Raw genomic sequence first — 25,929 nt, 5'->3', positions numbered from 1 at the left:
TTAGTCGCGGAGGCCCGGCCTCCGTCCCATAGGTCTTCGTGCCGGGGGCAGAGAGTAGGAGGGTCCTACATGGGTGGAAAAAGTACGTTCTTAACAACAACAACATGCATATACGAAGCTGTCTTCGCTGGGCGTCCGATTCAGGCGTCAGTGCGGCGCCTTTCATTTGCCGCTTCTTTGAAAGCCGCACCACACAGCAAGCAGAAGCAGACCCAGATGTCAAGATGTTAATACAGAAGGCGTCAGTGGCGTTTCGAATTGATTTATAGGATAGAAAAGGCGCGTATCTGTCAAAATTCTCCGTGGAGACATGTACCACACCGTAACGGAAGGGAAGAAGGTGGAAGTGAAAGAAGAGAGGGAGATAGAAGTGCCTTAGTGGCGGGCTATGATCCACCGCACTATTGTGGCTTTCGCCTCATCGCAATTTAGTGGCCCAAAGTGCCCTCAAGAATTTTTTCACATAAAAGCCTGCAGAATGGTTAATTTTTAAAGCGTAATTTCAACAACGTACAATCAACTATAAAGCAGCTCCTCTATGTAAATTACATAAACCAAGTCTTCAATATGCAAGCCCTCTATAGGATCCACAGTTTGCTTACTTACCTGACATGATCTATACCAACCATAAGCATTAGCGAGCGTAGTTCCTCTCGTTGGTTTAATTTTACGCTTAGGCGTCTTAAAAATAAGAATAATCGAAAATTCCGTGCAGCCAAACACACTAACAGTCCATAAGCATAGCAGAAAGACTGAGATACATCCAAACTATATAAATCAGAGGTTACTTAATCTAAACGTTCTTTTTATGAATTCACCCTGCCTAACGTATACTTCGTAAAAATCAAAAGCAATTCTGGGATGTCATTAACGCCAAAAAGAAAGGTAAGCCTTTATCCTTATTGGATAAGGAAAGCAAGCCTGTCCCCATTGACAAGGTAGCGGAAATACTCAATCTAACCTTTTCTTCTCCTGTGTCCAAGGAAGCGGGATCGAATCCTGGCCTCGGCGGTTGCGTTTCGATGGAGGTGAAACGGAGTGGCGTCCGTGTGCTGTGCGATGTCAGTGCACGTTAAAGAACCCCAGGTGGTCGAAATTTTTGGAGTCCTCTCCTACGGCGTCTCTCATAGCCTGTGTCGCCCTGGGACGTCAAACCCCACAACCCAATCAACCTAACCTTTTCTCCCGTTTTCCCAAGAGAGTCAGACGATAAAATCCCGCTTGTTTCCACATCTAATCATCACATCATGCCAGATATCCCATTTGCATCCAAAAGAATCTTGAAACCAAACAAATCTTTAAAATTGACGTAATCAGCTGGCATCGACGGCATCAGTGCTAAAGTCCTCAAAAGCAGAAAGAAAATCACCAGTGTTATTATGTCCCAAATATTTCAGCAGTCATTGTAATCAGCATCGTTCCTCATGATTGGAAAGTGGATAAGATTACTAAGTTCCTCAGACAGTTCAGTTCAGTTCAGTCGTTCAGTCGTGTCCGACTCTTCGTGACCCTATGGACCATGTCACGCCACGCTTTCCGGTCTCTCGCTATCTTCCTAACATCATATAACTTCATCTGCAGTGCCTCGAGGATGCCATCTAACCATCTCATTCGCTGCGTACCCCTTCTCCGGCGACCCTCAACCTTTCCCAACATCAAATCTTTCTCTAGCGACTCCTCTCTTCTCATCAGATGACCAAAGTAGCTGAGCTTTAACTTTAGAATTTGACCCTCCAATGAGCAGTCAGGGTTTACTGATTTGATCTTCTGGCAGTCCAATGAACTTTCAAGAGTCTTCGCAGCACCACAATTCAAACGCGTCAATTCTGCGGCGGTCAGCCTTTTTCACAGTCCAACTCTCGCATCCATACATCACAACTGGAAAGACCATAGCACGAGTTATAAGGATCTTGGTTGGCAGACTAATGTCTTTGCTCTTTACTAGGCGGTCAAGGCTAACCTTTGCTCTCTTTCCCAGAAGCAGGCCTCTCATAATTTCATGGCTGCAGTCGCCTTCCGAGGTAATCTTGGAGCCCAACAAGAGAAAGTCTGTGACAGCTTCCACTTCTTGTCCATTCATGCTCCAGGACTTGATAGGGCAAGACGCCATGATCTTTGTCTTTTTAATGTTCAGTTTAAGCCTAAACTTGTCACTCTCTTCTTGTACGCGCATCAGAAGTCTCTTGAGTTCCACTTCACTTTCTGCCATTAAAGTGGTATCATCCGCATATATAAGGTTGTTGATACGTTTTCCAGCAATCTTCACTCCAGCTGAAACCTCTTCCAGACCGGCCTTCCTCATGATGCACTCTGTATAAAGGTTAATTAGGCAGGGCGACAGTATGCAGCCTTGCCTCACTCCTTTCTCAATCGGAAACCAATCAGAAAGACCATGCCCAGTTCTGACTGTGGCCTCTTGCCCTTCATGCAGTTTCCTGAGGAGACAGATGAGGTGATTTGGAACTCCCATCTCTTGGAGAGCTTGCCACAATCTCCTCTGATCTACGCAGTAAAACGCTTTCGCATAATCAATACAGCAGAAGTAGATGGGTTTCTGGAACTCTTTTGCTTTTTCCATGATCCAGCGAAGGTTGGCAATTTGGTCTCTAGTTCCTCTGCCCTTGCGAAACCCAGCTTGCACGTCCGGAAGCTCTCGATCCACATACTGCTGTAGCCTATCTTGGAGGATTTTCAACATCACCTTGCTAGCATGCGAAATAAGCGCGATCGTGCGGTGGTTGGAACAATCTTTGGCACTGCCTTTCTTTGGAATGGGGATGTAAACTGACCTCCTCTAATCCTGTGGCAACTGCAGGGTTGTCCAAATCTTCTGAGATAATGTATGCAGAATTTTAACAGCGTCAAGGTTGAGGTGTTGAAGCAACGCAGCTGGAATGCCATCAATTCCGCTAGCTTTGTTCTTAGCAAGGCTGGCTAAGGCCCATTCAACTTCACTCTTCAGGATGCCCGGCTCGATATCAGTAATCACAACCGTCTTATGTTCAATTTTCACATTCGGGTACATCTTGTACAGTTCTTCTGTGCATTCCTGCCACCTCTTCTTTATCTCTGAGGCTTCAGTGAGGTCCTTGCCTCGTTTGTCCTTTATCACGCCCAGCTTAGAACAGAAGCTTCCTTTACTATCTTTGATTGTCTTAAACAGAGCTCTAGTGTTCCTTAATTGGCTGCTGTCCTCAACTGCTTGGCACTGTATGTTCACGAAGGCATTCTTATCTCTCCTTGCTATTTTCTGAAAATCCGCATTGAGAATCTTGTATCTTTCTCTTTCCGCCATAACTTTTGCCATCCTCCTTTCATCAGCTATTTGCAAAGCCTCTTCAGATAACCAGTTTGCTTTCTTGCATTTCTTTTGCTTTGGACTACCTTAGTTTGGTTGGTTTCCGATTGAGAAAGGAGTGAGGCAACGCTGCGTACTGTCACCCTGCCTATTTAACCTATATGCAGAGTGCATCATGAGGAAGGCCGGTCTAGACGAGTCTTCAGCTGGAGTGAAGATTGCTGGAAAACGTATCACCAACCTTAGATATGCGGATGATACCACTTTAATGGCAGAAAGTGAAGTGGAACTCGAGAGACTTCTGATGCGCGTACAGGAAGAGAGTGAGAAGTTTGGGCTTAAACTGAACATTAAAAAGACAAAGATCATGGCGTCTTGCCCTATCAAGTCCTGGAGCATCAATGGACAAGAAGTGGAAGCTGTGACAGATTTTCTCTTCTTGGGCTCCAAGATTACCTCAGAAGGAGACTGCAGCCATGAAATTAGGAGACGCCTGCTTCTGGGAAAGAAAGCAATGGTTAGCCTTGACCGCCTAGTAAAGAGCAGACATTAGTCTGCCAACCAAGATCCGTATAACTCGTGCTATGGTCTTTCCAGTTGTGATGTATGGATGCGAGAGTTGGACTGTGAAAAAGGCTGACCACCGAAGAATTGACGCGTTTGAATTGTGGTGCTGGCGAAGACTCTTGAGATTTCTTTGGACTGCCAGAAGATCAAATCAGTCGTTATTGTCGACCATAAACCCTAGTGGTCATTAGAGGGTCAAATTCTAAAGTTAAAGCTCAGCTACTTTGGTCATCTGATGAGAAGAGAGGAGTCGCTGGAGAAAGATTTGATGTTGGGAAAGGTTGAGGGTTGCCGGAGAAGGGATAGGCAGCGAACGCGGTGGTTAGATGGCATCCTCGAGGCACTGCAGATGAAGTTATGTGATGTTAGGAAGATAGTAAGAGACCGGAAAGCGTGGCGTGACATGGTCCATAGGGTCACGAAGAGTCGGACACGACTGAACGACTGAAATTAACTGAACCTTACTAGCAACTTCCTGTATTATATCACGAACATCAGTCCACATCTCTTCGGGCTCTCTCTCTTCTAGATCTAATTCTTGAAATCGATTCCTCACTTCCACAGCATATTCTAATGGAATTTGATCCAGATCATACCTGAAAGGCCTTCTAGTTTTCTGCGTTTTCCTCAATCGAAGCTGAATTTCGGCAACAAGAAGCTGATAATCGGTGCCATACTCGGCCCCAGGCCTTGTTTTTACTGCTTGTATAGCGCTTCTCCATCTCTGCCGGCAAAGAATATAATCGATCTGATTCCTGTACAGACCATCCGGTGAAGTCCATGTGTACAGGCGCCTCTTGTGCTGTTGAAAATGAGTATTCGCTATGGTCAGGTTGCTTTCTTTACAAAACTCTACTAGCCTCTGCCCAGCTTCATTTGGCTCGCCAAGACCGAACTTGCCTATAATTCCGGATATTTCTTCACTCCCTACCTTACCATTCCAGTCTCCTATGAGAAAAACGACGTCTAATGATGAGGTGTGGCCTAAAGGCATATTAGGTCCGCATGAAATATCTCAACGTCAGCTTCTTCAGCAGTAGTGGTCGGTGCATAGACTTGGATAACTGTTATGTTAAAAGGTTGACATTGGATCCGAAGTGAAATCATTGGGTCCTTTTGGCGTTGTACCCTAGCACTGCGTTCCCCATTCTTCTGTTTACTATGAGAGCGATCCCATTCCTTCTCTTGGATTCGTGCCCACAATAAAAGACATAATGGTCGCCGGAGTTAAATTTTCCCATTCCGGTCCAATTGAGCTCGCTGATACCTAAGATATCAATGTTCAATCTGTCCATTTCTCGTTTGACGACATCCAGTTTACCTTGCATCATAGATCTCACATTCCATGTTGCTATGTGATATATCTCAGGTCCTAAGACAGGTCCCACTAACTATCGGCCTATATCGCTAACCAGCGTCTGTTCAAAAATCATGTAACACATTATTTATTCGCACTTCACAACTTTTCTTACATGTGTCAAGTTATTGCATCCTAACCAGCACGGATTTCAAAACCAACTTTCATGCGACACCCAACTTGCACTATTTATTCACGACATAAGTATTAATGTAGTCCTTAACATACCGGTTGACGCCCTCCTCATCGACTTTGAGAAGGTTTTTCATGAAGTCCCTCGCAAACAGCTACTACCTAAACTTTCGCAACTAAGCCTCAACCCGCTCGTCTTCAACTGGTATCAGGATTTTCTCACTAACCGTCAGCAATCTGTAGAGGCCAATCATACATCTTCTACTTTCTCTAACGTACTCTCTGGTGTGCTGAAAGGCACAGCCCTTGGCCCTCTCCTTTTCTTGATTTACATCAATGCTTAACCTAATAATATTTCATCAAACGCTAACGATTGCATGATTTACCTATCTATTTATAGCGGTGCAGATAACGATATTCTTCAGTCTGATCTACAAAGTTTCGAAGAGTGGTGCCATAGATGGCTGACGGTCTTAAACACTAAAAACAGTGCGCTTTTTTATTTCCACAGACGGCAAAATTACCCTGCCCAAATTATATTCCGAACGATTCTAGTGTCTCATTCTGCAACTGCATTAAGTATCATGGGGTTGATATCTCGGATACCCTTAATTAGTCCACACGCATTACCCACATAATTACCAATCCTAACAGAACTTTCGGCTATATTCGTCGTAATTTACGCTTGCCTTCTCCAGCGGTTAAAGTACTAGCTTATAAAACATTAATTCGGCCTGTTAGAGTACGCATCTGCTCAACTTAACCTAACTAAATCGATTTAATCTGCTCAAAACCGCGGCGTTCGATTTATCTACTCAAATTACTTGTAATCCACCAATGCTACTCGTCTAAAACATCGTGCGTGCCTACCTAACCTCCACCAACGCCGTCTTTTTGCAAGACTATGTTAGTAGTATAAAAAGTTTCATAATTTTCCTTATAACTGCCCTATTCATCCTGTTTATCGTTCTTCAGTCCGCACAAGCCGCCATAAGTCCGTTTACCCACCTCCTTTTTGCACCGCCACCCATCTTCACTCCTTCTTTGTCTAAACAGCTCATGACTGGAACACCCTTCCCACAAGTGCTATCACTCATACAATCCCGGACCATTTCAAGAGTCACAGAGACATTGTTTCATTAACACCAGGTTGTGTTTGCGCACACCTCATGTAAAGGCCTCACGTAAGGCCCCTGAGGTATCTGAAATAAATAAATAAATAATTATGCCTGAAGGCATCCAAAATAATGCGGCCAGGTTTGCGTCTAGCAATTATAAATTTTCATCTAGCGTCACGTTTCTTAAACACCATCTCGGTGTGGAATCTTTAGCTCACCGCAGAAAATGTTTCAGAATACAGACCATGTATGGCACCTATTCTGGAAAGCTGAGCATTAACAAAGACCGGTACCTGCTTCAACCTCACTTTTTCTAGGCTACTTGATCATTGGAAGATTTGAGAAATAAAATACCGGAGAGATGTCTATAAAACCTAATTCATTCCACTGACGATCAATGACTAAAACAGGCTGCCAGCTGCCACCACTTAGCACTGCACGGAAAGTTTATTTCCGGATTTCTTATCAGATATGTGGCATGGCGCGTAGTTCTCTTGCTCTAGTTTCCTTTCTAATTTTTTCGTTGCGTGTGTCCATCTCTATATGCGGCGCGAAGTTGCCCCCTTCAGAGCATGTTTCTCATACTTCAATATCTTTTGTGATATTTTTTTTATTTTATGTTTGTTTATATTTTATTTTATATTTTATATTGATATTATTTGTCATGCCCCCTACCTGCGCAGTAATGTTTCCGGGCGCTGCAGGACCCTGTAATAAATTAATAAATAAATAAATAAATACGTAAGATCGCAACGAACTTTTTTCCACCACGTAGTCAGTAAAACAGTCCGCCAAAAAACGTAACAGCACTTCTTTTTATATATTGCTCTGCTTGTTCACTTTCCCAATCTTCTATATTCAGCCAATCAGCCGATATGAAACGACTTGACGAACAGCTTGCCGCGGCGTCACCCTCTCGTCAACAAGTAGAAATGGACACTTGCTGGGGCGTGCCCATTGCCGCAGCAGCCTCGGCGTTTCTGCTGGTAATGGCTAGCTCGTGTTATGGATACTTCTACGTGCTCTTCATGGAAACATACGCGGTCAATCACGAGCAAGCGGCCTGGCCATCGAGTGCGTTGGTGATTGCAGGCAGCTGCACAGGTAAGGCATGTTTCCAAAGAAACCAATTCCCACGCTGCAAAAAACAAAACCCCTATTTTCACAGCACAAACTCTGCGCTACTTTTTTCGACATGACTCAGCTAAGGAATAGAAATTTATGTCTTGTTTTGAAGCGAAAGCTTCCCTACCCGTATCAGACCGCAGCTTCGCGTGACTCCAGATAGCCTAATTCTGCGCATGTGCGTGACGTAACAGCCAAAGCCAGCTGCGCAGCCACCTTGCCAACCTCTGCCAGCGTTTCCTAGCAACACCTAAGAGGTGTGCCACTCCTCCTCTCCATCGGGAATCAAACCTCCATCTCTTAGATCCCCAGCCGAGCGCTTCGTCGCATGCCACGCCACGGATCTTTTCTTTCTCTTTTATTGCATGGGAAAACTTCCATTAAAAAAGGAAGAACTCCACTTACTTAAACTTGTCCATGTCTGGTTACCGGGCTGCTTAATACGAGCAAGCCATATCCCTAGCCCGACAATTCACCATAATCAAAATATCAAAATCTGGGAGGCACACACATGCATCTAGGTACGGCAACCAGTTTGGAGGTTCTTCGCGTGCAGCATATACACTCCTCACCAAAGCACCAAAGCACCGAAACACGGATTTGGACGCTCTCGGTGACTCGGCATGCCTATCTATCATACGGCTCTTCCAAAGGCTGAACAATACCATAAACACAAACATATCATAGGGCACGACACAGTTTTTGTCTAGAGGCAAAATCTAATAGTATATGGTGCAATTTCAATGTCCTTTTTAAGAGTTCTTTGTAGTACGTCCCAAAAGAACTTAAAATCAAGTCACACAATAACGCAATGATCAATTATCTCTGGCACGTTGCAGAGACGGCAATTCACCGTCCAGGGCACAAGCATCTCCTTATCAGGAAGAAATGTCTTGACAGGCAAAGTCGCTGTGCGTAGTTTGAAAAACAAAAACGTTTTTGCGGCCGCCTAAATGCACCTTTGCTTAACACGTTTTTAGAACATTGGTGTCCAAAAACCCCAGATAAGGCTGCCGATACAACGGTGCAGGGAACAAACACTCAGTGAGAACCTGGGTCATCTGCTTTCTCGAGAGGCTATACAGGTAATCTATAGAGAAAGGTCATGCGTAGCGGAACGTGCTGCCAGGTGCTCGCATGTATGGTACCCTTCGTACTGGCCGGTAACCAGCACCCAAATGACCCTTCGGCCTTTTTTTTTACACTGCGACTTTGAGCAGTGCGAAAGGAATTTTAGCCTGCCTGCAGATGCGACAAAAGAGAGCCCGAAGAAGCATTCAGGAGTTGACTCGGGTATTGTACTCAGAGCGGGCAAGCCAGAAGCTCCCCTTTAATCCGGCGCCAGGCCTGCAGAATGGCGGCTGGTGTATCTTTCCCTTTCCATGTCGTTTCTCGTAGTGGTAAACACGGGTGGCGCGGGCAATGTACTGTGGAAAGGATTCAGCCAGCAGCGGCAGCGTGGATGGGGCGGCGGTGTGCGGTATACAAGTGGGAAGAAAGCCTCCCGAGCCTCCCATATAGCATATTTCCTATTGGACAGTTGATGTGTGGGGCTGGCCTCTGAAAATGACCGCCCCTATTTCTTTGTTTCGTGAATATGTAAAATGAGACGTGATCCAAGAGAGTTGAGTCCAGTCTGAGCTGGGGCTCCATGCGTAGCATGTAACGCGGCAGTTCTGCTTAGGCTCTAACCAATTAGGTCGAAGAGTAAAGTAGCGCAGAGTGTTGTTTTTGTAAATTCATTTCATGCTCCAGTTTTACTCTGTATATATATATATATATATATGTATAGCGAAGTATACGCTTCATTAAAGGAAACATTTTTTATTTGACTCGACGTTTCGATCGGAGACCGATCTTTCTCAAGAAGATCGGTCTCCGATCGAAACGTCGAGTCAAATAAAAAATGTTTCCTTTAATGAAGCGTATACTTCGCTATATACCCTTTTAGCAGTCCAGTACGTTATGTTCTCGCAACCTATATATATATATATATATATATATATATATATATATATATATATATATATATATATATATATATATATATATATATATATATATGTCATGAACCTTCCGAAAAGGAACCAACGACATAAATCCTACTGCCGGGTTTATCTATTCCCCTCCCTCTTGGCCACCTACAATCCAAGGCTTCATAGGGAAGGAGTTTTATTCAACACCGGGCTTGCAATGCCAGTGCATTAAAAAGCTTTTCGAAGGCCTGTAAGCAAGGTACATGCCGATAAAATGACAACTAGCGAGACAGGCTATACATTTATTTTTCCCATATATGAAGCACTGCTAAGTTGTTTCACTTACGTAGGCAGAGTACAATCTATTTCACAGTGCCCCTTTGCGTCTGGCACGCTCTCGCTGCACAGTTATCGTGCAGGAAGCTTTTAATCAAGGACAACCTAGCCAGGCATCAGGGTTCGAAACTGGCTTTTGCTCCCGAGAGGGCTCAGTGAGGTTTGTGAAGCCTATTCCAAGCGCACACCACGGGGAAAGCCGGGCTCCGGGCAGGAATGCATTTGACCCGATTTTACCAGTAGGTGTACGGCTGTGACCACCGGTAGGGCACCGGGGGAACGTACTGCCAAGGCAGGACGGGCGCCCAAACCGCTAGGACACGATTGCGGTTTTCAGCCGCACGAGGCGAACGTATGGTTACTGATTATCCGATAGGGGTAGGATACACTCACCCATCGGAGCAAACTGATTGGTCGATGACCTCTTTCCCAAGCATTTCGCCCCATAAGAGCCAAGAGCCACGCTGGGGGAAATCGTACCGTTGAAAACACCGTGGCAACCCGATGGTACCGGCGATTGAACCTAGTACCTCTCAAATGCGAGGCGGGTGCTTCCGGGCGGCAGAGTACTAAAATTTCCGTGACGTAGTGCTGTGGAGGACGCGCTTTCGGTACGCCTCTAACAATCTTACGAATGTGATCAGCCTAAGCTTTACAGATGCGCCTTTTTCGTCTTGATCCCTTCTGAGCGAACAAAAGGTGACAGCAGACAGTTGTTGTGATGTCACAGTCTTTGGTTGACAAGCTTTCTTCTGTGCGTGCTGCACACCTTCCCACCTTCAATATAACAATGAAAAACCTATTTTATAGCAGTGGTGGTTACAACTGCTATATAGTTAGAGCGATAATATCTGCCCCATGCAGCTATTTGCTGTCCCCTGTTAGCTGTTTAGTTGACGCTCCGAACAGTTAAGTTGGACTCACCCCTGCGAACTGCGGGGAGGATCTCTGGGAGTTTATGATATTGGTGAACGCCTAGAACCCCTACTTCGGTGTCGTGCTTGTGAAGCCGGTGCTAGAAACAATCGGCTGCTTGGCAACAGCAGACATTTTAGGTAGGACTCGACTGTCGGGAACGTGCAGGGCACCTCTAAAAGCCTAAACGACATATCGCCCTACACAACGCAGTCGGCAGCATCTGTGGACCTTCCTAGAGTGCAATTTTAGCCCTTTTCTGAACGAGTTGTATCGACAGCATTGCGTAGCCTCGTGCTCCGTGAATTTTCTTTTTCTGGCCAAAAATTTCAGTGTGCTTTTTTGATGGAACGAATGTCTATATCAACATTTGTTTTGATAAATTATACATTGGCAACAATTTTGCAAAATATTTTTGTGTACCATATATGATACACAATACAAATAAAATGGCATATATGATACACCATGCAGTAGTAATTTTCTGAAAATATAAAATTGCCCATAAGCAGCTCTAAATAACCGAGAATTAAATTATGGATTGCTCAATGGCAATCTAACAGCAGAAACATTTTTAGAGATACATACAGACCGGATATAAAGAAATCATGACTTTAACACTTGGCGCCCATCTCGAAGTGTGGTATTTCATGCAACACTTTCTCAATGCAAGCCCTTCACGATTTTGCTTCCTCATAGCAACCAGAGAATGTCGTCTTTTTTCTTGGCAGTCAGTGCACTGCATAGTGGTATCTAGTACACTTTCGCTGTGGCCACCAAAGAATGTCAAAAGAGCGCAGAGCACAACTTTCGTGTCTGTGATATAAAGTAATATTCCTACATTGATTAGCATCAGTAACAAAAAAGGAAGAGGGAGTGATCTGAACGCGCAAATGTATGTAAAATCATTCAAGTGCACTGAGTTTATTACCAGCTAATGAAATTATAAACGCCATAACGAGACAAGAACCCCCTCTAAAGCTGGAACCGTATGGCGCGATTTAAGGCGCGACTGATGCGCGGATGGTGGGACCCGCGCGTCAGTCTGACGCGTGCCCAGCACGATATCGCTCCACCGGGTTGTTCTACACGAAGTAAAAACAAAAAACGCTTCGCGCAGCGCGTCCATAGAGAAAGAGATTGGTAAAGAGGGGACACTCGGCGAAAACTGGCCCCAGGATATGAAGCGCCACTTGTTGCGCTGCCGCCGATTGATGGATCGCGGCACCAGCGCGACGGATCTGGCTGCAGCGGTAGCCCGCCAGAGCAGACAACAAAGTTGTCGAAGGGGCTAGTTATCTGCGCGTGCCTCGCCTGTGCGGCAGAGACCGCATATTTTTATCTCTCGTGTGCTGCTACGCGCAACGACTGCGGTTTCGAACGACGTCAAGGTGAGCAACGTTTTTTGCTGAACTACGCTGCATTTGAAGCAGTTTACCATGACCACGCCGGCCGGTGCCAATTAATTTCGCAGCTCGTGAACAGGCGCGCCGTCTGTTGAGGCGCAATTCGTGACGCTCCGGCAGTTTCCAACCGCGGCGAGGTTTAATATGTTGTGTTCCTGCGAAACTGAGCTGCATTTCGAACACTTTATCTCAGCACGCTGGACAAAGTGGCATGTGAAGGCACCAAGGCACGCCGTTGCGCCAACATGGCGTATTAGCCGGGCGGTGCGGCCAGGCCTGACGTGGTTCGCCAGGGCGGACGCCATTTGCCGAAGGGCGTTTTGCTTAGGGTTGCGTTTAACAGGGCAACCGTAAGGTGAGAAATATTCATCCTTGTCAAACTGAGCGGCATTTCAGGCACTTTAGCTCAGCACGGTGGTCTGCGCTTCACAAAGTCGCGTATAAAGGTCAAGCCAACATGACGTACTTGCCGGCCGCCCCAAGTAGCACACATTGTGTGGCCCACCTGGGGCCCGTACGGGCAAGTTGGGCTTAGGCAACCACGATGACACCCATGAGGGCTCCCTTTAGGGATCAAGCGGGGAAGCCCAAATTGGGCTTGCCCCTGCTTTTGTCATCTGAGCATCAAATAGGCGTGGAAAGGGCTGAGTACATATTCCCACATCTGGCCCTTAACGGTCCCGCTTGGGGAATTTTAGGGCCGATTGAAAGAAAATTTGGGCTTTGTGTAGAAAAGCCTGGGCTAATCTAATTGGGGCTGCCCACTCAAAAGCGCAACAGGTCTCGCATGGGCCGCGGTGGGGCTAAATGGCTAAAGAACCCTTGAGGGGTTCTCGAGGGAAGATCAAACGGAATGTAGGCTTCATGCAGAAAATTCCTGGGCTGCCCCAAATTGGGCTGCCCACCAAAAACATAGACAATTTCCGCATGGCCTGTAGTGGGGCAGGAAAGTGCTCCTTCCCCCTTCTGCCCGCATCGGTCTCCTTTTGGGCACTTCAGGGCACATCCGATGCAAATGTGGGCCTAAAGCGAATAGTAGAAAGGCTAGCCTAAATGAGACTGCCCACTCAAAAACTGAATAGGTCCCGAATGGTTTGCATCCGGGCTGAAAAGCGGTCATGCCTCCATGCTGCCCAAATTTGTATTTCTTGGGTTGATTTCGTACATATTCGTACTCCATGCGTTAAAAATAAGAGAAGAGAAGCTGCCCATGAAAAGCCGCATTGGGCCCCAAATTGGGCGTATGCGGGCTTACCGCTCTGAAACGCCCTCACCCTATCTTTCCGGCACCATTTTATTCATGTAATTCATCTCATACCGGCCGCTAATTGCATCTTCTGGATTTTTTACATAACTATTTTATGCATATTCATGCCATGAATAAATACTATCTAGCTCACTCTAAAATCTACGGTAATTATGCAGTAGTGGCAGAAAATATGCAGCAGTAACTGTTCCGCTTTACCAGTATGTTCTGACCTACCTCAAAATGTTTCCGGCGCCATTATTATTCTACACACACCACTAAAATAAATATTCAGATCAAGATTTGAGGCGTTATGTGGGCCAGCCCACACTATTGTAGTGTTGGGAATATTTTTTTTTTGTTACTGAGTGTCAAATGCAAGGTAATGAAATAGTGCTCAATGTTTCACACTTGAAGATCGCTGTAGTTTGGGCAGCCCCGAAAATGCCAGATTCAACCCAAGATGTCACCACTTGGGCCAGTCCGAAACGAACTGGCCTCAGCAAAGCCCGCGCCGGTACAATGCAGGTATTGGAAGGATTAATCGACTTAAAAATTAAAACCGTGATCAATGGGGCGGCACTGCCTTCATAAATGTAGGACCCTTTAATGATTCCGGTATGCTGCCCGCATTCGGCTATCTGGGCTGAATGCGGGCAGTCCTATTTGGGCTGCCCACACGGGGACAGATTGAGGCCAATTGCGGCAAAATTGGGCAGCCTACGCGGGGCCTCTCTGGGTACGTATTGCAAATCCCGCATGGGGCCCGTATGGGCTGCCCCCAAGGGCCCAACACAGGCTCCCACGTCATAGCCCACTTTGTGCTACCTGGGGCGGTGACAGTGACATGGCGTGAGGCCAGCCTGACGTGGTTTTGCGAACGGCTAGTTTTGCGTGGTGTCGCGTTGTATTTAACGGCCCAAAGTTCGTCAGAAATGCTTTATTATGCAGCAAGCTTCATTGCTTCAGCTGTTCAGTGCTTTTGAGGAACATTGTTAGTTTAGTGGCTGCTGTGGAAAATAATTTTCAGATAGGTTCGGTTAGCCTGCGTTTCCTGACTTGTACGTTGCAAGAGTAGCTTTTGTACCAGTTTTACGAATGACAGCTTTCCTGTTCTGGACCATAACTACTGCTCTCCAAGCTTCAGTATGCACCCATATGCACAGATGTGCGCGCAGTGCAGTGGCATTACATTTCATTGCAACCTTCTGCATCATGTTCATTCCTTTTTCAACAGCGCTGCATGAACCCACGGAACAGAAGTCGATGAACGGCAGATGCGACGAGTGAACGGTGTGGCCTTCCCCCAAGCGTCAGGGCTGCTCTCTGCCCTGACCAATACAAGTTACCCTTTCTAAGGTAGCCGTGACTGTGACTTTGTAGTCTATGCATAATGCCTGTTTTGTTACATATCATTTGCCAATTATTCGGCAATCAACATCATGCTCTTTTTCGTCTCTACTTAAGCGTTGTTTCTCGTCTTCTGTATTCTTATCTTCCTCTTCTGTGCACATCACCAAATGTGTGCCTGGTTTTGTCAGTGCCTCCGTCTACATCTGTTGCATCTCTTATGTGTTTTTTGTGTGGCAAAATAAATGTTCATTTCACAAAGCACTTGGTATTTCTTCTGCAATACTGTTTTGCAAAGGCTGTGGCGCAGCTGCGTTGATGGCCAGTTTAGAGCACTGCGAATCTATTTTTCATGTTGTTATGCATGCTGAAAATAAATACAAACACTAGCAGAGCATGTAAAACTAAAATAATGCGCGAAAAGAGCAGGGTGGAGCGCATGCTAGCATTGAAATCGCGTGCTTTTCACCAAGACCAGAAGTGGTTGCCGCCGGCCGCTTGGTGCGCTACAGTCAAATGTGCCGCTGGGCCCTATGGGAGTGTCCGCTCTTTACCAATCTCTTTGTCTATGGCGCCTCCACTGACGTCACGGCCGGCGTCCACCGATCAGCGTGCAGGCACGTGTAATTTTGGCTTGTTTTTTGTTTGCCAACAGATGGGGCTGTGTTCCTCGCGCATCTTGGCGGAACCTTTCTGGCAGAACTTTGTTGTTTCCTCAGCAAAGCTGGTGCGCGCGTCCAACGAGACACGTGCATTCACGCATCGTGTTAGTTCGCGCATAGTGTTCGGCCAAAATGGACAAGACAACCTTTAACGAGGCCCTAATCACCGAAGTGGAAAAGCATCGAGTCTTGTAGGACGTATGCGAACGAAGCTACTAAGAACAACATAACCCTAAAAACGCAGCAATAGAGCGCCGCTCCCCTTTTCTCGTGCGGGTGCTAGCGTCGGCGGCAACGCGGCCGTTCGACGCTCGTCGAGTTTTTCGCAGGCGAAAAATGCTCCATGCGGTTCCGGCTTAATTGTATTGTGCATCATAGTCCATACATGAGTAGTTACCGTTATCATTCTGTATTCTGAAAGAGTATTGCGCAAATGATGTTGTAAAAAGACAAAATATATCTCAGTGACGTCATATCAATTTGTTCAAAGTGCTGCTTCCATTCAGAATAAAAAAAATGTACCCTCTACCTTTCGAATTTCAGCAACAACAAAAACATTTCTACCTGCCTGCACGTTTGCAATTAAACAAATCACTCAATAATTCTGAATATTAAGTTACTGCACAAATAGATTGTAGAGCTCACTCACTGTGGTACTAAAGACATTTTTTTTTTGCTGTGAACAATTATGGCTAAAAGGAAAATTTACTGCATCATATACAGTGCACTATGCGGCAAGGGCTATGTTTCCTTTGTATCGCATAAATGGCCCTGATATGTAGCTGCGCTGTCTTCCTAATAAACAAGATCCTGCCTTCCAGGACAACAGCCGCAGTTACCATTTGCAGATTATGTGTACAGTAGACAACGTATTATCAACAGCAATTCCTGTGCACGGAAACTGATTGAATGAAGGAATGTGGGGTCTAAAATGTTGTACCCGCATTTTTGCCCTAACTTAAATTGTGTTTTTATGACAATCACCCGCTGAAACGTTGATATATCTCTGCTCCAATGATATAGGCTTCAAATATTCAATATTTTCTTGTATCACTGTCGCACTCATGCGGCCGTTCACGCTCCGCAAGAAAAGCTGCAATAATCGATAGTGGCGAATATACACATGGCTGGAGTAAAGCGTGTTCAGTGCTTAAATAATAATGCGTTGGGTGTAGGTTAAGGTCCTGAACCTTTCTATCATCCTCCTCATTAAAATCAGCCTAGGTGCTGCGCAGCGTAGAGACCTCTCTCATGTTGCGTCAACCCTGTAATCTAATTCTGCTATCCTCCGCTATACGGTGACCTTCCCGTGACGTTAACCTGTATCAGTCATCTTTCCATTGCATTACATGCCCTGTCCATGGCTCTTTCTTGTCTATGCGCCGTCAGCTAACAGAAAAAAAAGCGTTTACATTTTCCACTGCGTTGCAGGACTGGTCGTCAGTCAGATCCAGTACAAGGTGTCCGTGTACCACATCACTCTGGCAGGAGGCTTCCTGGCTTCTATTGGACTCGTAGCCTCTGCCTTTGCGCCAAGCATCATCTGGATGACAGTCACGTTTGGCGTACTCCACGGTAAGGGCAGCAATGTACGGTTAAAGTCACCTTCGCTGCCAAGTCAGGCTACAACTGCTTTTAATTAGATAGCGTACAGCAAAATAGTTTGCGTTCAATGTCATTGTTTATGGCTGGTACTGACCTACATATTCATGTTTAAGATAAACTAAGACATTGCTTTAGCACCTAAATCACAAAAGCTGACCCTATGAAACCATCCTCCTCATCTCATCATCATCATCATCAGCCTGATTATACCCACTGCAGGGCGAAGGCCTCTCCCATATTTCTCCATTGAACCCGGTTCTGTGCTAGCTGCATCCACCTGACCCCTGCGAACTTCTTAATTTCATCCGCCCCCCTAACTTTCTGCCGCCCCCTGCTACGCTTTCCTTCCCTTGGAATCCAGTTTGTTATCCTCTCTTCGCACTACATGTCCTGCCCATGCCCATTTCTTCTTCTTAATTTGCACTAGAATGTCGGTAACTTGGGTTATTTCTCTGACCCACTCTGCCCGTTTCCTATCTCTTAATGTTACCCCTACCATTTTTCGTTCCATAGCCCTCTGGGTTGTCCTCAACTTAAGTAGTACTCTCTTGGTTAGCCTTCACGTTTTTGCCCCATAGGTGAGTACAGGCAAGATGCATCTGTTGTATACTTTCCTCTTGAGCGATAATGGTTAGCTGCTAGTCATAATCTGCGAGTGCTTGCCAAATGTGCTCCACCCCAATCTTATTCTTCTTGTTATTTCCTTTTCATGGTCCGGATCTGCGGTTACTACCTGTCCTAAGTAGACATATTCGCCTACTACTACCAGTAGTTCGCTACCTAATGTAAACTGCTGTTCCTTCCCAAGGCTGTTGAACATTACCTTAGTGTTCTGCATATTGATTTTCAAGCCTACCTTTCTACTTTTCCTGTCTAGGTCATTAATTATTATTTGCAGTTCATCCCCCGAGTTGCTTAGCAAGGCAATGTCATCAGCAAATTGCAAATTACTGAGGTATTGTCCATCTACCCTTATCCCTAACTGCTCCCATTCCAAGTCTCTGAATACTTCCTCTAAACAAGCTGTGAATAGTACTGGGGAGATTGTGTCTCCTTGCCTAACACCTTTCTTTATGGGAATTTTGTTACTTTCTTTCTGCAGAACTATGGTTGCTGTGCAGCCACTATATATATATATCTTCCAGCACTTTCACGTACGGCTCGTCTACCCCCTGATTTCGCAATGCCTGCATCACCGCCGAGGTTTCAACTGAGTCAAATGCTTTTTCATAATCAATGAATGCTATGTATAAGGGCTGGTTATGTTCCGAGCGTTTTTCTATCACCTGATTGATGGTATGGATATGATCGATAGTAGAGGACCGTTTCCGAACCCCTGCTTGATCCTTTGCTTGATTTCAGTCGAAGGTTGTCCTGATTCTATTAGCGATTACCTTAGTAAATACCTTATACGTAACATACAGTAAGCTGATTGGTCTGTAATTTTTAAGATCCTTAGAGTCTCCTCTCTTGTGAATGAGGATAATGTTTGCATTCTTCCATGGTTCTGGTACCGTCGATGACACCAGGCACTGCGTATACAGGGTGGCCATAGCACCATATCCCCCCCCGTCCTTCAGCAAATCTGTAGTTATCTGATTCTCCCCAGCTGATTTCCCCCTTTTCATTGTTTCTAGTGCTTTCTTGACCGCGTCCTTCGTCACTGGTGGAACGTCTGGCTGTTTTTCCCTACCGCCAATCTCATTACGGTCCTGACTACTTTGGGTACTGTAGAGATCTGTATAGAACTCCTCGGCTAATTTGACTATCTTGTCCATATTAATGATGACGTTGTCCGCCTTGTCCCTTATCGCATACATCTGGTTTTTGCCTATGCCCAATTTCTTCTTTACCGCTTTAAGGCTTCCCCCGTTCTTTACAGCATGCTCAATTTTCTCCATGTTATACTTCCTTATATCGGCCACCTTGCGCTTATTGATTAGCTTTGATATCTCGGCCAATTCGATCTGGTCTGTTCGATTAGAAGCTTTCATACACTGGCGTTTCTTAATCATATCTTTCCTCTCCTTGGATAGCTTATCGGTATCCTCTCTAACTATCCTACCGCCTACTTCTGCAGCGCACTCAGTAATGATATCTCTGAAATTATTGTTCATTGCTTCTAGGGTAATGTCGCCATCCTCGGTTAGAGCTGAATATTAATTCTGTAGCGAGATCCTGAACTCTTCTGCCCTCCCTCTCACCGCTAATTCGTTGATGGGTTTCTTTCTTACTAATCTGTTGCGTTCCTTCTTCAGATTTAGGCTAATTCGGGACCTCACCATCCTGTGGTCACTGCATCGCACTTTCCCGATTACCTCTACATCTTGCATAATGGCGGGGGTAGAACACATTATGAAGTCGATTTCATTTTTAGTCTCTCCGTTAGGACTTTTATGTCGATTTCCGGTTCTTCCGTTTGCTGAAGAAGGTATTCATGATTCGTAAGTTATAGCGTTCTGCAAACTCAACTAGTAACTCCCCCTGCTATTCCTAGAGCCAATGCCATAGTCACCTACTGCCTTGTCTCCTGCCTGCTTTTTCCCTACCTTGGCATTGAAGTCGCCCATTAGTACAGTATACTGCGTCTTTACTTTTCGCATTGCCGATTCTACATCTTCATAGAAGCTTTCAACTGCCTGGTCATCATAACTACATGTAGGTGCATAGGCCTGTACAACCTTCAGTTTATAGCGCTTATTAAGCCTAATTACGATGCCTGCAACCCTCTCAATAATACTATAGAATTCATCTATATTACCCGCTATATACTTATTGACAAGGAAACCTACTCCTAGTTGTCGCCTCTCTGGTAAACCTCGATAACACAGTACATGCCAACCTTCCGTACAGTATATGCCTCACTCAGCCTCCTAACCTCACTAAGCCCTATGACACCCCATTTCATGCCCTCTAGTTCCTCTAACAGCACTGCTAAACTAGCTAGGGTTCTAGCATTAAACGTTGCCAGGGTCAGTTTAAAATGGCGGCCTGTCCAGCGGAGCCTGGCTTTCTTAGCACCTCCTGCTTCGTCACAGGTCTAACCGCCACCGTGGTCAGTTGTTCCGCAGCCGCTGGTGACTGAGGGCCGGGGTTTTAATGGAGCTTATCATAGGAGGTTGCGGCCAATTACTGCACCAGGGTGGCCAACTCCTGTTCTGGTGAGGGAGTGCGTTGCCGGAGGTGTTCACCGGCATCAGGTCGCACCCCAAACCTGTGTATGCAATTCCTTCGACACGCGGATTTTTTTTTTTGTTTTTTTTTCATCCGGTGGAGAATTGCGCGGCACCGGGATTTGAACCCCGGTCCTCTTGCATGCGAGGCGGATGTTCTACCTCTACGCCATCGCTGCACCTTCCTCCTCATCTCGGTTTACTCAAATTTCTCATAGCATATTTATTGTTCTGCGCACGTTAAAGATCCCCAGGTGGTCGAAATTATTCCGCAGCATTCCTCTACGGCTCTCCTTTCTCGCTTTTTACTTTCGCTCCCACCTTCCTCCCTACCCTCACGGCGCGGTTCAGTGTCCACAGAGCAAGTATGGCAAATACTGCACCTTTCCCCCTCCTATGAATATTAATATTATTATTTTTTTGTTAGACAGACGCTTTGCTCCATCTAGCGAGATTGGCGCAAAACGCCACAGCCCAACATATCGTGGGGCATGGCGCAATAGATGAGCCTGGATCCTCACATTAGCCGTAATTTGTAGCGAGAAATGGTTGTCAGAAATGGCAAAGTGATAAACAAAAGACCATGCCGCTATGTAATCGGCAACAGTAAGAGAAATGGTAGCCCATTACGGCACCCACGCAGAATTAGGTTCATCCCTGCAATAAAGCAAGGAAGGTTTTCAAATTTTCAGCTCTTAAGCAGTCTTAACAGCAATCCAGTAAATATTCGGCCTCTTCGCATCTTTTGCTTCTTGCTTCGCTAACCGTTACTTTGGTTACTGTCCCCTGCTCAGTGGCAGCGTTGAATGATTTCCTCGGCTGCATCAAATACGCCATTACAAGGCGGCGCTGAAAGACAAACACACATTAATTTGGACTGCTACGGATACAGCTGCATATACTATGGTGAGGCAGGCCAAAAGTAAATAAAAATATGTGCCTCTGCCCGTGCCACTGCGTATAACGGGCTTAGTTGTAAAACCAAAAATCTTAGTCTTACGAAATGCCTGCCATACTCAGTTCTTCCTTTTATATTTCAGGAGCAGGAATAGGAACCGCCCTTCTTGGACTTTCCTTGTACATCCTTACTTACTTCGACAAGTACAGCGGCACAGCGTTCGCCTTCATGTGGACATTGAGGGCGACGGTGGGAATGGCTGGAATGCCTTTTCTATCGCACTTGACAGCCACCTACGTGCTTGAAGGATGCCTGCTCATAACAGGTGGTCTGATGTTGCACGTGTTGCCATTCGTAATGCTTATCAAGTCACCTCAGCCTCTCTACCTGCCATTCAAAATTTTTCAAAACACCAGAAGTGGACCTTCCTTCAATTCGTTCCAGCAATTGGCGCATTCGGTCAAGCCTTCGCCTTCCCTGTACTCAGAGAAGATAGCAAAGAACGCAGTGGTCGATGCGCTTGCTAGTTTTAAAAACATTTGTTTCTACCCTCTAGTATTCTATAGCATTGCATCGGACTACATATTTGTCACTTTTACGGCCACTGTGGTTGCCTACGCTAGAGACAAGGGATGCAAGCTGGACATCGCCAAGGAGATCGTGATATACAATGCCGTTGGTCTGTTGGTTGGTCGAGCCGTCGTGCCTTTTGCTTGCGATAAGATTCGTCATAGTCGCTGTCCGATGGTTGTTGCGAGCTTTTTGGCTGCTTCTGCCTGTCTTCTGTCCATGACACATGTACCGACTTTCATCGGCCTCGCCACTCTAGCATCCCTGATGGGGATGGCACAAGGCTACATCCTGTGCATCAAGTCCGTGATCATCTCCGACTACATGGGTGCGAACGGTCTCAGTTTCTGCGCCGGGCTAGGAGGTCTGCTATCGGTTCCGTTGTGGTTGTCCGGACCACGTATAATTGGTGAGTATTTCAAGAGGGGCCCTACGCAGCTAAAACATTGTTTGACTGAAGTACTAACTTGGAGTTCTTTTGTTTCTCTGCAGGCTTTTTCCGTGACGCAAAGGGATCGTATGACCAACTGTATTTAATGCTGGCGGCGCTAAGCGTCCTTACTGGCGTGCAGCTGGCATTTATTGCGTGGTGGGACAAACGAAAACGAACTAAGGTTAGAGAACAACCACATGACTTCCCTTATACTTCAGAAATGGAGCCCATGAAGACATCTATTAATGCTTGATCATCAAATAAATACTATATAAGTTTATACGCCTTCTAAAAACAAAAACAAGGAATAAGCAGCATCTGTGCGTTATGCACACTGTTGCCTCCGCGAAGGTAGCCAACCCTACGTATACTAAGAAACAAAGACGTTGTCAGCATGCGCAATAAAACATGATATGGCCAAAAACTTATTCTCTGTCACAATGAAGCCACGTAACTATATTTAGTGCTCCGAATATAACACAGAGGTGATAGAAGATTTAACAAAAAAAAAAAAAACGAACCAAACACTGTCTTCAGCCCGTGATATCCAGGAAGGCATGCCCTTACCATGTCTTGCGGTAGCCCACAAGATTGTTGATTTGTCTTATACAGCCCTTTTCGTGTGCCTAATCAGCAAAAGTATAAGGCAGAGAATTCTCATGTGTGCCAAAACATGCTGTGCAAATGAAGCCTACATTCTGGTAAGAAGAACGGCTGATTGGGCGAGTTGGTGAACCATGATGGACAGTAAAATACGTGCGCAAAAAGACGAGACAAAGGGGAGAAGTGGACAACGACGGCGCACGTATTAACTGCGCCGTCGTTGTCCACTTCTCCTCTTTGTCTCGTCTTTTTGCGCACGTATTTTACTGTCCATTCTGGTAAGGTCTCGTTCTTGTCCATTGGTCCTCATTTATTGTAAGGTGGCGCCATCGACTAATGAGATCTTATTTTTTCGGAAGAATGATCACTGAGCGCAAGTTAAACATAAACCAGGCGCCTTGAAACGCGTATGAAATTTACAAAAAAGAATTACTTCGTGTAGCGTCACCGTAGATAGCAACATGTCATCCAATCAATATTTCGCGGAAGGACGCTTCTGCGAAACTCTGGTTAGAACACCAGATAAGCCCCATTCGTGTCCAAGAGTGTTGCGGAACTTGCAACAGTCGCAGTACGGCACGTCTTCCTGCAGACATAACGCGTTTCATACACAGAATTCCACAGGCAGACAAAAAACCTGCCAAAAATTAAGGGTGTCTTAGGTTCGGGCTTTAAATGTACCAAGCTAATGGTTCCCGTTCTGCGGGTGGCCTTGCCGATGCTTATTCGCGCAGTGCATTTTGCTATTCAGTAGTGCAAGAGTGCAAACCAAGCTTGAAAAAAAGGCGGTGATACTCGTACTATTTGATCTATTATCATCGTCTCACAATAACGTTAGCCGTTGTATATCTAGCATCAAAGTTATGGAGGATTAAAAGCAGCTCTCTCGCTTTCGATCTCAACATGTACACCGGGTCGAGTAAAAAAAAAGTGAAGCAAACAAAGCGATAGCGTTCTCCCCCACGAACATGTCATCAAAATTCACTCCGCCGACTTTGAGCTGAGCGGAGGTGCGCTCGATGGTCTCCATTGACTACGGCCGCTCGACCACAAGTTGGATCCGACGAATTGTGAATATTGGACGAGCGGACGCCGAGGATATCAATTCTTCTAAGGTGGGCCTTTCACGTCTTGTTACAATTTTTGGGACTTTGATGTGCTCGACGAGTTACGTGGTGAGCTAAGTCTGACTTTAGGCACGGCAGTGACAAGCCACCGGTGGCGGAGGCTCCGCTCGGAGACTGCCTTATCCTTGAAAGAGACCGTAGAAGGTACGGAGATAGATCCAGTATAATTGAACGTGCCGGGACAATGGTACGTTAGTAAGAAGAAAGGGAAAGCGGTCGCCCCAGTGAACGACGAGGTATGCAATGTGGAACGCCAGCGAGCCGCCAAGAAGCACGCAGGCAGGAAGATGGCGGTAAAGTCGGTTGAAAGGCAATTTGCCCATATTCCAGACGGTGCCGAGAAAATAGTCATAAGGCCGTGCAGCGGTCTCGTACGTATGATGAAATACGGAAGCGCGTATTTGGGTGACGTAATAGTTAAGGCGGCTGGCTTGAGCCCAGACGCGCCCGGGGAAGATGTCATCTCATTGAATGTGAAGCAACATTTCATTCTTGTCGCCACCGTCAGCGCGGAAAGGAAAAGAAAGTACGCCGACTTGAAGCTCCTCGTGTTTGAAGGGGAAAAAATCGAACTGACTACATACATCGCTATGCCGGAGGACTGCGAGATAGGCGTCATACATGAAGTCCCTTTGTCCTTCTCGGAAGAACATATTTTGAAAAGGCTGCAAATCTTAGGGAATCCTCCGGTCCTGGGAGTACGAAGGCTGGGAAGAAACTCGAGAACAGTTTTAATTCTGTTTGAAGACAAAGTGGTGCCGCGGTGGGTGAAACTCACGCCCGTGGCGCAACGCTGCGTTCTTTACCGTAAGAATTATTTTGAAGTTTGCAACGCCTGTGGCAGACTCGGACACAGCGAAGGCGTCTGCCAGGACCCCGGAAATGTGAAATGCCGTGTCTGTGGCATGGAACAACCACCACAAGACCAAATCTGTGAGTGGAAGTGTCAATGGTGCGGGAAAGGACACCCGCTTGGTGACAAAAAAATGTCGAGAACTCTACCGGGTTTCATACGAGGTGAAGAAGAGGAAATGGGAACGCAAGGCCTACATGCAACAGCAGCAGCAATAGCAAGTCGAAGCGACCGTCGAGGAAAATTGCAGAGGTCATTCCAAAGTCAAGCGTGGAAACGAGAATTTTTGCGCCAGAAACGACTCCTTATCGAGGCTGGAGAAGATTACCGAAGGGCGACAGCAACGCGGCCGGTCGTGTTCCCGCTCCAGGAGGCGTTTCGGATCCAGACGCAGCTGCAGATCGAGTTCCAGAGACCCGGAGGACCAGTGCACAAAGAAGCGAAACCCGAGCAGGGACCGTAAAAATGTAAGCTTTGGGAGTGGGGTTGCCCAGGCATATGATAAGAAGGACGAGGAGATCTATAAATATAATAAAGAAGTTGGGGAGCCTACACATATCAATAATGAGCTCACTCAAGTGTTGCATAGACCAAAAAGGCAAGCGCGTACTGGGTTTCTCTCCCCTCATAGAGCGCAACCTAAATTAGTATCGAAACCAGCTGCCCTGGCCCCTAAGGCTGCGACTCCCACGCCGCCTGCGGCACCGGAGGAGGAAAAGATGATTGTAGAATCGGCTAGACCACCCCCAATGAAACGCAAAGGGGAAGACGCTGATCCATTGGCGGCGCTAGAGAAAAGGTTAGATGCCAAAATCAAAGCTAAATTCGAATCTTTCATGACCCAAATTATGGAAGCAGTAAATCAAATTCAAAGCCAGATCCAAACCCTTACGGGCGAAGCACAACTGCAAAAGGCAGAATTAGTTGCAATCGGAGAATGGCAGCAAAAAGCTGAGAAAAAATTTCATCACCTTCATAATGGCCAGAGGCGCACCAAGTGAGTCTTTGTTCTAGCAGTGGAACTGTCGCGGCTTTTAACGCAAGCGGGCGTTAGTGCAATAGTACTTGACGCTATTAGATGAGAAAATATTAGCTATAGCTGTGCACGATACGGGTAAAGCAGCAAAACTCTCGGGATACCAATCTTTTTCAAGTGACAGAGGTGAGAAATCTCGCGTC

At 46.0% G+C, this 25,929-nt stretch overlaps 1 protein-coding gene across 1 annotated transcript; it reads left to right on the top strand.

Annotated features, from left to right (window-relative positions):
• The first annotated feature begins 7,380 nt into the window (after positions 1–7,380).
• On the top strand, positions 7,381–22,581 carry LOC146194754 (monocarboxylate transporter 12-like). Its single transcript, XM_084596112.1, has 4 exons — positions 7,381–7,576; positions 16,920–17,063; positions 21,307–22,143; positions 22,227–22,581. Exons 1-4 carry the CDS (start codon positions 7,405–7,407, stop codon positions 22,418–22,420), a joined length of 1,347 nt encoding a protein of 448 aa, XP_084452238.1. The 5' UTR covers positions 7,381–7,404; the 3' UTR covers positions 22,421–22,581.
• Positions 22,582–25,929: the final 3,348 nt, after the last annotated feature.

Source organism: Amblyomma maculatum, chromosome 3 (assembly GCF_055883805.1).
Source record: "Amblyomma maculatum isolate TAMU_Amacu chromosome 3, ASM5588380v1, whole genome shotgun sequence".
Taxonomy (NCBI): Eukaryota; Metazoa; Arthropoda; class Arachnida; order Ixodida; family Ixodidae; genus Amblyomma; species Amblyomma maculatum.
Note: the sequence above shows the minus strand (reverse complement) of the source record. Positions and strands in the feature narration are given on the sequence as shown.